At 46.7% G+C, this 12299-nt stretch overlaps 1 protein-coding gene across 1 annotated transcript in view; it reads right to left on the reverse strand.

The window, feature by feature from the left end:
- Nucleotides 1-228: 228 nt before the first annotated feature.
- Nucleotides 229-12299, reverse strand: part of CSGALNACT1 (chondroitin sulfate N-acetylgalactosaminyltransferase 1) — a gene marked incomplete at both ends in the record, with an annotated part of 78782 nt that continues 66711 nt past the window's right edge. Inside the window, 2 exons of the mRNA XM_084231692.1 lie at nucleotides 229-518; nucleotides 3688-3769. Coding sequence (XP_084087818.1) covers nucleotides 229-518; nucleotides 3688-3769 — 372 coding nt within the window. The remainder of the gene's footprint in view (nucleotides 519-3687; nucleotides 3770-12299) is intronic.

A 12299-nucleotide genomic window follows, 5' to 3' on the forward strand; every position in this document is an offset into this window, starting at 1 on the left:
ACTGCAAGGGGAGCATCTGGTCTGCTTTTGCAGGCAAGTGGGAGATTTTAATTCCTGTTGCATAAAGCCAAACAGGTAGAGAGAGGCTGAAGCCCTCTCCTCTCTTTCTTTGACTGTTCAGTCAGATTCTTTCTTTTGCCCTTTATGGAAATCATTTCCTTATTGCAGCCACTCACGTGGCCATCACAGAAGGAAAAATATAAAATGTCTCCCCAAATTACTGGGAGTTCATGTTTTTTTGCTACTTGTCTTCTGTTTCTGCTTGCGAAGGTGCGCCTCTATCTCGTGCCTGAAGACCAGCATGCCCAGCTGCCCGTGGGATGCCTCGTTCATGGCCTTGGACTGCATGCACATCTTGTACTGCTCAGGTGTCAGCTCGTCCACGCAGCGCTTCTCGTGCCACAGATGGAAGAGCCCCCGCACGGGCGTCCGCACCACTATGAGGTTGCTGTGCAGGTATTTGCGATAGAGGTGCACGTCCTCGCCGCCCCAGCCTTTGATGTCCAAGTCAAACCCACCTGTCAGGAGAGAGGACACACCGCATCAGGTTCTGCCCTCCACCTGGTTTACTGAGCTGGGTGTTCAGGAGGGATGTGTGTGCCCCTGCCCCTCTGTATTTCCAGAATGTCTGCCCGGGTCAGGGGACTGAGGAATCCTAAATGGAGGGGACAGCAAGGCTGCCAAAGGAATCTCAGCACCTGCCAGCTTCGAAGAATGAGCAGCAATGTTGGGGAAGAGCCCCCTGCTGCAGATTAAGAGCTGTAACACACCCCAAATCTTTCAACTTAGATCCACGTCACCAGAATTCTTGTGTCTGTCTGAATGTGACCTTCTGCTGACATCCAAAGAGAACAAACCTGGGGCTTGCAGGGTAAAGGTGTGACACGGGAGCTCAGTGTGAAAAAAAGCATGTCCACAAAGGCTCTTTCCCTTTCATTTTTTTTTTTAAAGATTTATTTACTTATACAAGCACTGGAGATTTATTTATTTACTTATACAAGCACTGTGTACAATCAGAAGCGCAGGAGGGTGAAAGAATCCCCCAGAGTCAGAGCGGGGAGCAGAACAGGCAGACCAATGAAATACACTGCTGAGGGGAGCAGCGGGCGCGGCAGGAGACGTCTGCGCGCCATGTGGGACCCCTGCTGGTGGCCGGGGATCGAACCGGTGCTGCAGAGGCTGCGGGCACTTCTCAGCCCAGTGCTCAACCGCTGCACCACCGGGGACGCCCTCTTTCCCTTTCATGATTAAAGAGGACCCACAAAGCTGTGTGGCCCCTGGTGGGTGAAAAGAGGCATCTGAAAGAGACTGGCCTCCCAGTCAGTGCTGATGTTCTACTCGGAAAATCTTGCTTCACTTTGTTGTGGACTCTGTCACAAAGTAATGGTCACCCAAAGTCTCACCCTTGCAAACTGAGATGCCCCATATCTGTTACCCCAAAGCTCACTGCATCCTAGATAGAACCAAAGCAGCACTATCCTTTTTGTCACTTGTCCTTTCTCACCAAGGAGAGTTCCTTGACTCTTACAAGAAACTGACTTGTTGTTAAATATCTTTCTCAGTTACTGCATATGTCCCCACTTTCCACTTATTGCTGGAATCAGAAAGGGAGGCCTAAAGCCAGGGAAACTCACAGCAGAGTCAGGGCCCTGCAGGTGAGTGATCTGTGACCACAGTGGTGGGCAGGCAAAGAAAGACATGCAACCATGAGTCTAAGGCATTGGAGTCTAAGTTCTCTTATAAGCTGGCACTATACTTCTCTAAGTTTTCATTTCTTTAGGCTGAAGTGAAGTATCATTAACAGATGAGACAGTAATGTGAGGGGCAGTGCTGAGTGCTGTAATGATTTATTATTATCATAGGTATCATTACAGCTTATTAAATGGAAGTGCACAGGTAAGATGCTTGCAAACAGACACAAGATTGCAAAGAATGAGTGGGATTCAAATGTGACCCAAGAATTCTGAGGTCAGAGCGAGTTTACTGAGGCAGAGTTTCCTTCTTCACCCACCATTCCCACATTTTTCTTTTCCTAATGTAGCTTTACTTTTATTATTTTTATTTTTATTCAGGTAACATTTTTTTTTAAATCATAGCTATGTCCCATCTTCAGGGAAACCCAATATATTATAGCTCCAAATCTCATAAACATACAGCATCATAAAATCATCTTTTCCTCGTACATATAGGAATGAAACAGCATTTCTTAAAATGGAAAAATCCTCCAGAAAAGTTTTAAAATGTCATTTTTGGAAATCTGATTTGTACAAAATTTAGAAATATTTCTTAGCAAAATCAAAGAACACCTGCGGTTAGCTGCTGAGCATCTAAGAGCAGCCACCACTCCGAGACCAGCATCTTGGGGGTTCTGCTGCTGCTTGCAAGACTTAAGTACTGTTTTTCCTTCAATAACCCAGTGATTCCTGGGAGGGTTCATAGTCCCTGAAGTCCACCTCACCTCTGAACAAAAGCCTGGAGCTACTCACTGGATGAGCTTCAAAATAGATGCCCTGGGCCTCTGTCTAGGAGGGACCAGGATGAGGACTCCTGGGAGGCCCACAGTGGGCAGCAGGTGGGGGTCTCCACACTGTTGAGGGGAAGGCCTTCCTGACTTCATCCTGGCTCAGAGTCTACCCAAGGTTTGAGGCTGCACATCACACCCTAGGCAGGTAAAAGCCCCAATTCTATTCTCAGAGGCATAGGGGTAAGCACCACCATGAGGAGGGGGTTATGATATGCCAAGAGGGGCAGGAGACCCTCTGTTGTCATTCTGACTATGTCGCTCACCTGCTGAGAGGGTCCTTTGCCTCTGAGAGCCACAGTCTCCTCACTGGCAACCTAAGTGCTTTCTTCTCTGTGCTCAGGGAACGTGTGTGTGTCTATGTGTGTGACACTTAGGGTTTAAAGTAACATCTAGAATTTTCAAAGGTTCCCAGGGAGAAATTTAGATCTTTTCTGGTGCATGATTTTCCGAAATCCCCCCACATTGCCCTTATTTATTTATTTATTTTTTTTAAAGAGGCATGTATTTTTATTTATGTATTTATTTGTTTGTTTGTTTGTTTGTTTATACATGCATTGGGTACAGTCAGAAGCACGGGAGGGTGAGAGAATTCACCAGAGCCAGAGCGGGGAGCAGAGCAGGCAGAAGGACCGAAGTACACTGCTGAGGGGAGCAGCGGGCGGCAGGAGAGGTCTGCGCGCCATGTGGGACCCTCCTCCTGTGGCCGGGGAGCAGCCGGGGATCGAACCGGCGCCGCAGAGGCTGCGGGCAGCTTCGCAACCCAGCGCTCAACCGCTGCGCCACCGGGGAGGCCCTGCCCTTATTTATTTTTAATGGCTGCCGTTATTATGGAGGCCCCAGATATGCTGTATGAGAAGGCACAGGAGTCAGACCCAGCAGGAAAGAGGCAAGAGGGGACTTGCTTCGAAGTTGCCTGCATGCAATAAATGGCCTCAGGTTGGTGCCTTACATGGGGCGACTGAGAGGCACTGGTGGAGATGACAGAGGCTCGTGTGCCAGACGCTGCCAGGTCCAGTACACACGGAAGGGCCTTTCTCTGGACATGGCACTACCTCTGCCACCAGACTCCTTGGAACCTGAGGGGACATCCTCGTGGCCACACAGGCCAGTGGCCTCTGGGTGGCAGCAGAGAAGCAGTCTCGCTGCAAGTCCATCTGTCTTACCTATGTTGATGAAGTCTGAGCGATACTGACATGTCATCCCAAATCCAAAGTCTCTCCAAAATCCAGTTTCCTTCTTTATGACCTGCAGGGAGAGCACTGTCATTTGAGGGGAAAGGACAGGGTGGATGCAAATAGTTATTTGCAAACTCAGGTGAGCAAAGTGAAACGAGAGCCACAGCCCAGCCCTGTGTGGGAAATGCAGACGAACTGAGTCCTGTCAGGTAGTCAGGAAGACTAAACTCACCAGTCCCCAAATGAGGCCTTGTGATTTTTGGCACCTCTGACTTGGAATGTTTCTAGGGTGTAGGCATGAACACACACACACACACACACACACACACACGCTCACTCACACAGGCACACACACACACACTCAAAAACAAACCAGGAGAGCAAGTTTTTGAGCAGCACCGTGGAAAAGCCACCTACGTGTCTGGCCCAACAACAGTACCAGTGAGAATTCGAGGCCGCAGCCAACCCCTCACACAGGGCCAGGCAGGGAGCCAGCAAAGGGCTCAGGAAGTTGAGAAAAGGGATAGAGAACAACTCAGAATTCAGCTGCCCTGGCACAGAGCACAAATAGGACTCCCTCAGGGAATAAAACGAAAACCCAAGATTTTAGTGTGTCGCTGCAGCCCAGTCAACTCTCACTTGCTGAGGAAAAGGGCCCTAAGAGTCCAGGTTCTGAAAAAAGACTGTCCATTCATCTTAACACCAAACGGCTCCAAAAAGCCTCTGCAGTGGTGCCAGGCTGCAGGGCTGCCGAGCAGCCATCCAAGCAGCGCTGCCTTTAAAAAGCCGCTTGGCCCTGCTCAGTCTCTTCCTCTGCAAGTAAATTTCCAATGTATTTGCTGAAGCAGCAAGACTTAAAAAAAAACTGTTTATATATTTTTGTCCGAGGTAATTCTGGGGATGGTTTTAGGACCTTCAGGGTTATCTATCATGATTCCTTCTTGTAGTTCACACAGGTGCTTAGATGAGGAGACCTCTGCCCACAGAAGGAGGGGCGGCTGCAGCAGGTTCCATCCTCTCAGAGTCAGCAGTTTCTGCTGGGACGTGCTATATAAACAGTTATTAGTGCAGTGGGGGAGCAGTGCCCGCATCTTGTCCCAGCTTGACCACTGGAGACTTTCTGCTGAGACAGGTGCACACTTCTTCAGGCTATGTCCTTTCCTGCAAGCGAGGACTGTGAGCCTAGTCACCCTACATCTTCTGCAGCTCCAACACCCAAGCCTTCCTCCTCTCACTGCCATCCCACCTTCCAGAAGCTTCGCCTATCCTTTATCTCCACTACTGGTGAAATCGTATTAGACAAATGGCTTGCAGAAGATTGATGAATTTAAAATTTCTTTTACCTTGTAGCCTATGGAACTGTCTTCTTTTCTTTTCTTTTTTTTTTTTTAAGATTTATTTATCTATGCACACAGGAACTGGGGTATAAGCCAGAGATGGGGGGGGGGTGAGAGGATTCACCAGAGACAGAGTGGGGAACAGAACAAGCGGATCTACTGAAATACACTGATGTGGGGAGCAGCGGATGAGACAGGGGAGGTCTGCTGCGCCATGTGGGTTAGCTTCCTGGCCGGCTGGGGATCACACTCATGCTGCAGTGGCTGATGATAGCTTGACAGCGCTGTCTTTAACCCCTGTGCCACCAGGAAGGCCTGGAACTGTTTTATTTTCACTTCTACAGAACCTGGATGTTGCTGACACTGACGCAGCTCATAGGGACTGCCTGAGGAAATGAGGACCAAGGGGTTCAGTGGGGTAGAGCTATCCCTGGCAGATACGCTACAATACTGCTCTAGAACAATAGCCTGTTATACAATATCTCCCAAGTGACAAGACAATTTCATTAGTATCAACTGAAAAGATTGTACAGTGCAGGAAAGTCTGGAAAAATCTCCACTGATTCATCTTTTTTCTAAATGGTTTCTGTTCCATCCCAGTCCTACCAGACTCACTATTTCTGCTGCAGTTACTGGCTTAATGCTTCCTGCTTGCCAGGACACCTAAGTCCACTAACGTCATGGGTAAAACACACTGAGAGAGAAGTGCCAGTATTCAAACTTCAAATATTTGGCTGAGGTCTACATGGAATCTAAAAGAGAAAAGGCCAAACAAGAAGACAAATGGACCTGGTCCCAGGAGGAAACGTAAGAGGGATGAAGAGGCAGCCATCCCATGCCCTGGGCTCAGTGGATGCGATACCTGGTGAGGTTTAAGCAAGGGGAAGTGTGCCCTGGGGACAGTGTGACAGGGACCAAGTGATGTGTAAGCTGGGAACATGCTATGTAAACAGTTATTAGTGCCAGATTCAAAGCTGGCAAACCCCACCAAGCCACAACTAAGGAGCTCTTTGGTGGAGACTGATTTGGTGGTGCTGCAGAGTACAATGTCAGGGTAAGTGGGAGCTCTCCTTGGAGGCCACTCACCACCACTGAGCCAGGTCACTACCTGGGTGGGACACTCCAATATACAGCACATCACAGCACGTTCTCGTTTAAAAATCTGCAGTGGCTTTAACTGCATTCTCCCTAATGCATTAGGCTAAAATCCACAAAGTGACCTCTAGTCCACAAAGGCCCTGCCTGCCTTGGTCATCTCATGTCCTCCTTATATATAGCCCCTTATTTATATCCTGACTCTTGAAGGCACCGGTACACAGGGCTCCCAGGATGGACACTGCAGTCCCTCTGTCTGGTCACCCCTTCCCTGCTCATCACTGGGCTCTGCCCCTTCCTTGCTCACAGCTTTGACACTCCCTCTCCCCAGTTCACTCTCTCACCTATTTATATTCTGGAATATTCTCTAACAGCATGGCTCTCTGAAATTGCCCTGTGTATACATTTCCTCATTTGCCAACTATCTTCAGCCACTTCCACAGGGCAACACAGTCTCAGAGTCTCAGTGTTGTTTGCAGCTATATCTCCAGAATCTGAACACTGTCCAGCACACAGCAGGTACTCAATAAATACTTCTCCTTTGAGTGAGTGGGGCACAACTCCTAGGGCAGAGATGGCTCCACCCGGTAGAAATAGACTCTGTCTAAGTAGGGAATTCTTGTCAGTTTTCAGAGAAGGCCTGGGAATATCAGTGGGGAGCTCTTAAAATTGCGTGGCTCTAAACCAACATACACAGCTGTTTCCCCCTTCTGGGGTCCATGCAGAGTGTTTGACTCTTCAGAACCTTGGGCCCAGTCTTAAGGAGCTGCAGTAGCCTACCTCAGCACTGTAGAGACACACACCGTGCCGTCTCCAACAGCAGAGGAAGCCCTAAGAACATCTCCTTCTGTCCCAAGTTTCATTGATCTGTTTTTAAGGGCTATCATCATTTTTCAAAGTCTTTCAAGGACTGGCTTCCCCTAACTCTCCACGGCACCCTTCTCTCCCACTGTGGAGTCCAGCAAGCACTGCAGGCCATGAACACACCACACCACAAAGGACAGTTGTCAAGTCCTCCCGCCCACAGGAAGTTTTCAGACCCACAGCTCTGTAGGCAAGTCATGTGACTGGGGCGATTATTTTCTATTTGGCCCCAAACACAAAGCACAAATCAGTGTCTCTCCCCAAAGATGTGGGAAGGCGCTGCCCAGCAGCTGCACAGGGATCCAGAGGGCAGTCAGCACTCATCTGGTTTAATGGTGCTGGCTTGGACAACCGCCCGAGAGACAACCCAGGCCCTAAAAGAAAATAAATAACAAATACTCAAGCAGATCATTTCTTCCTAATCCAGGAGAGTCTCCCAAGAATGGAGAATACCTTTGACCAGCCTCACATTTACCAGGAATGCAAGTGGCATGCACGCAAGCAGATAACAGGCTGCATGCTTAGAATCCTGTGACCCAACATCAGGCTCATTGCCTTCCACAGAGTGCTTTAGGACAGAGGACGTGGGCCCTGCCACTCAGCATCCTCAGCCCATTTTCTGTCACACAAAGCACCTGATCCCCACCCCAGTCACTCAGCAAGTGTGGGAGCCTGGGCCAGTACCTTGCGCTGATGAGCTTCCAGTTTCTCATCTGCAAAATTAGCATAATGATGCCTCTGGCCTTACTGAGCATTTCAGGAGGTAACGCATACAGAGCAGGTTCACAAAGGTGGCACAGACAGGGCCCGCTAACATCACGCCAGGTACACAGTAAGAGTCTGCTTCCTAATAACTGAAGACAGATCGCAAGGATGTACTATGGCTAGTCGACAATTTTTTTTTTTAAGAGGCATGTATTTTTATTTTTATTTATGATTTTTATTTATTTGTTTGTTTGTTTGTTTTGTTTACACATGCACTGGGTACAGTCAGAAGCGCGGGAGGGTGAGAGAATTCACCAGAGCCAGAGCCGGGAGCAGAGCAGGCAGAAGGACTGAAGTACACTGCTGAGGGGAGCAGCGGGCGGCAGGAGAGGTCTGCGCGCCATGTGGGACCCTCCTCTGGTGGCCGGGGAGCAGCCGGGGATTGAACCGGCGCCGCAGAGGCCGCGGGCAGCTTTGCAACCCAGTGCTCAACCGCTGCGCCACCAGGGAGGCCCTAGTAGACAATTTTTTAGAAGTTTAAGCTGAAACACAGGTCAGTGGTAAAATTCTTTTTGAAGGGGGAAGAAAGGTAAGGCTGTCATCAGAGAGAAGACAAGGATGAGAGCCAGTGTACTAGCACACACCAAACAGAGTGGCACAAAGATATCAGACTGAAGTGACACGTAGGACTGCAGCGCTGACCGAGGATATTCAGGCCCGGACCTCAGTGCAAGGAATCGGGGAAGGTGTGCAGGCCTGGCAGGGGCCTGGCTTGGGCGTCTACTGTGCTGGTACCTCTTTCCAGGTGCTGGGGATTGCAAACATTTCCTCTGTATGCAGGCAAAGAGTCAGTTTGTAGAGACATTAGTCCCAACACGACTCAGGACGGCAGGGCTGAGTGGGAGTCGGCTGGTACCAGCTCCCCACCCTGGTGCAAGTCTTCTCAGCTCTGTGTTCAGCGGCCTGACTGATGGTCTCCAGTAGCTCACAGCAGAGGGCTGACACCACGGAAAATGCAAACACTAGAAATCAGGGTCTTCCCCCTGATTTCTTCTTCTTCCCTTTCAGAGAATGATGGTGAAACATTTACTGGCACACTATTGAGCTTATGCCATAAAGTTGTTTATTTTTTTAATGGAAATAATTTTTTTTTTTGGAAACATATTTCTGGCAGAGGGTGAGTTAAGATTGGAGTTCAGGGGAGAGAAGTTGTTTAAGAGAGAAGTGGTAAGAGGTTTCTCAGTGGCCTCAACAAGAACTGAAAGGAAAGTAAAATGTCTGAAGTTAATAATCACTTTAGATCCTCCCTTTCAGAGAGCTATTTCTACATTAAAGCATCCACAAGTTTCACCTTAAGGATTAAAACTCAATAAATTAAATATTAGTAAAAATCCCATTACTTCATCTATTCCTTATTACTTAATGGTCTACATTCAAAGTGTACTTGCCTATATAAAAGTAAAGGAAAAAGTAGCTTGAATTTGTAAAAAACCCAAAAAACAAAAGGATTTGGGTTTCTTGCTTTTGTCTGAAGGTGAAATGTTACCAAGTGACAGTGACAATAGCCAGGAGAAGTAAAAACTGGCATGTCGACCAACCACATCATAATTGCAGGGGCTACAGGAAAACACTGTACTGTTTGCAAGGTGACTTTTTTTTTTAAAGATTTATTTTATTTATACAAGAACTGGGGTACAGGCCAGATGTGCGGGAGGCTGAGAAGATTCACCAGAGACAAAGTGGGGAACAGAACAGGCAGACTGATGAAATACACTGCTGAGGGGAGCAGCAGGAGAGACAGGAGAGGTCTGTTCACCATGTGGGTTGCTCTGAGGCTGGTGGGGATTGAACTGGCACTGCAGAGACTGAGGACAGCTTCATAGTGCTGAGCTCAACCACCTGCACCACCAGGGAGGTGCTGCACAGTGACTTTTGTAACAGTGCGGTTGTGGCTGTGTCTTTCCTTCTCTGATAGTGACGTATTTCCGATTTCCAGGGAAGGCTAGCAAGCATTCATTAGTAAAACTGTGTCATATTTTTCAAGGCTGAGCCAAAATGAACCTTTGGTAGAAAGAGTTTCCTGATTTGCTATCTTCAATCATTACTTTACACCTTCTCAGTCCCTGCATGTTCTAGCTCTAGTACATTGCCTTTTGCAGTTCACTTTTGGGATTTCTGTCAGGTCATTTCCTTTTTTTTAAAGATTTATTTATTTATTTATTTATTTATTCATTCATTCATTCATTCATTCATTCATTCATTCATTCATTTATATGAGTACTGGGTACAGTCAGAAGCGCAGGAGGGTGAGAGAATTCACCAGAGCCAGAGCGGGGAGCAGAACAGGCAGACTGATGAAGCACACTGCTAAGGTGAGCAGTAGGTGCAGCAGGAGAGATCTGCGCGCCCTTTTCCTTTATATTTCAATGCTGATCTAGATCTAAAGCAAATCTAATTCCACTGCACTGGTGTGTAGAAATCCTAGTTTTGGACTGAGCTCTGCTACTAGTTGACTGCATGATCTTAAACAAGTCTATAAAAAGAAAAGTGAGCAAGTGAGATGATCTCCAGAATCACTTCCAGGTATATGAAATGTGAACTGTGTCCAGGTATAGAAGCCATTTCAGTTCATCTGGACTCCTCCACTCCCACTCATTCTCTGTGGGCAGCAAGTGCTCAAGAAAAGGTTCGCTCAATAAAGAAAATAATCATTACCTCTTTTCTTTTTTGGATGGAGCACCCTTTCAGAGACAAATGCTATGCTTCTCTGGGCTTAATAGTCATAAATACTGAACTCTCAAACATCAGGCCCATGTGCTCTAAAAAGACTTCAGCGTATTTGGAAGTTCATGTTAAAGATTACAGGGTAATCTAGAGGCTCCAGTTATTGACACAGTAGTGTGAGTTCTATGTCTGGTATGATCACTAAAACTCTGGATCTAAGAAACTGGCTCACTCACACCCTCCTTACCTCCAGCTTCCCTTTACACCTATTCCCCTTTTCCCCTTCAGGGACAGTTATAAAAGAATACAACTCTTAAATTGTAAAATGAATAGAATTCCTTGCAAGTAAATAAAGTCTTTTTGAAGTGGAAACATTCATTATATTTGATGTCAAATGTAAAGCAGTACTTTATTTAAAATCAAAGGAGTTTTTATTCTGATTATTTGAAAGAAAATGAAACCTGTACCCTATTCTTCAAGCCCTCCTAAAAGCTTAGAACTCTTACAGAAAGAAACTAGTTTCTCAGTGGGGGTGATACTGTCCGTGAGTAGATAAAAACTGGTTGGGAATGACAAATTCAACTATGTATAAGGCACACAGACACATACAGTATGTAAGGAGATATACCGTAGGTCTGTGGTATTAGAATTTCATGGGGGTATTAAGAACTACTTTTATTATTAAATATATTTAATTGGGATACAGGTTGGGATGGAAAACACAGGTTTTGCTATTTCCAGAAGCTTAAACACAAAATCATTCCATCAAAGAATTTCACAGAATACATGTTTTCAATGAAAATCAGTTTACCTTCTGTTATATTATAGTTTACAAGAAATATAGAGAGAGATATATATCTCTATACATCTGGCCTGTGCCACAGGTTCTAGCTCACAGCTCTCAGAACCCTTGTAATTTTCACAGTGATTAGAGCAATAGGAGCATCTTTTGTTAAAACAGTTGGTCTCTTGTCCTTGGTTCTTGAGAAATGCTTCAGAGCCTTAAAGGTGAAATGTTGTCTTATTATCCATAACAAATCCCTTTCCACTACAGTGGAATTTAATGAGGTGACTTTAGGAAGTAGCTAGGGTTAGGGCTGGTTGCCAAGGAATCAACTATGAATAGAGCTTTCGAACTTTCTGTCCCAACCCCTCACTGGAAGGGGCTGGAGGCTAATCAGTTGCCAATGGTCAGTTATTTAATCAATCATGCTTAATGAATGAAGCCTCCATTAAAAACCAAACAAGGAGGAGGTTCTGAAAGCTTCTAGGTTGGGGAACCAGAACGCTTCCTCATGCCACTGCGTCAGGCCCTAGACCCTAAGAGGACACAAGTTCCTTTGTTCACAAGCTTAGCCTGTGTATCACTCCATCTACTGTTGACTCCTATCCTTTAATGTTCTGTGTAATAAACCAGTTATCTGGTTTATAATGGGTTTCCTGAATTCTGTGTGCTTCTCCAGCAAATTAACCCACCCCAAGGATAGGGTTGTGGAAACCTCTGATGTATAGCCAGTGAGTCAGAAGTCCAGGTAATAACCTGGACTTGCCATTGGAGAGGTCACTGGAATCTCCACTTTGTAGCTGACTGGTAAGAAGAACCTGACTTCAGACCCCCAAGTGGAGGGCACCATGTCCTTTACCTGTGGAATCTGATGCTATCTCAGGTAGATAGTGCCAGAATTGGGTTGAATTTAGGACACCCAGTTGTTGCCTGGAGAGTTGTTCAAAGAAGGGGGAAACCTGGCCTCCATCTCCCCAAGTTAGAATTAAGTGAGCAGAACCCAAAAGACTCTCCCAGAGAATACAAACACAAGAGATTGGATGCTATCACTTCTTCACATTCATGCACCAGGATTCCTTTCTTGCTCCCTA

This window comes from Talpa europaea (genome assembly GCF_964194135.1).
Source record: "Talpa europaea genome assembly, chromosome: 4".
NCBI classification, from domain to species: Eukaryota; Metazoa; Chordata; class Mammalia; order Eulipotyphla; family Talpidae; genus Talpa; species Talpa europaea.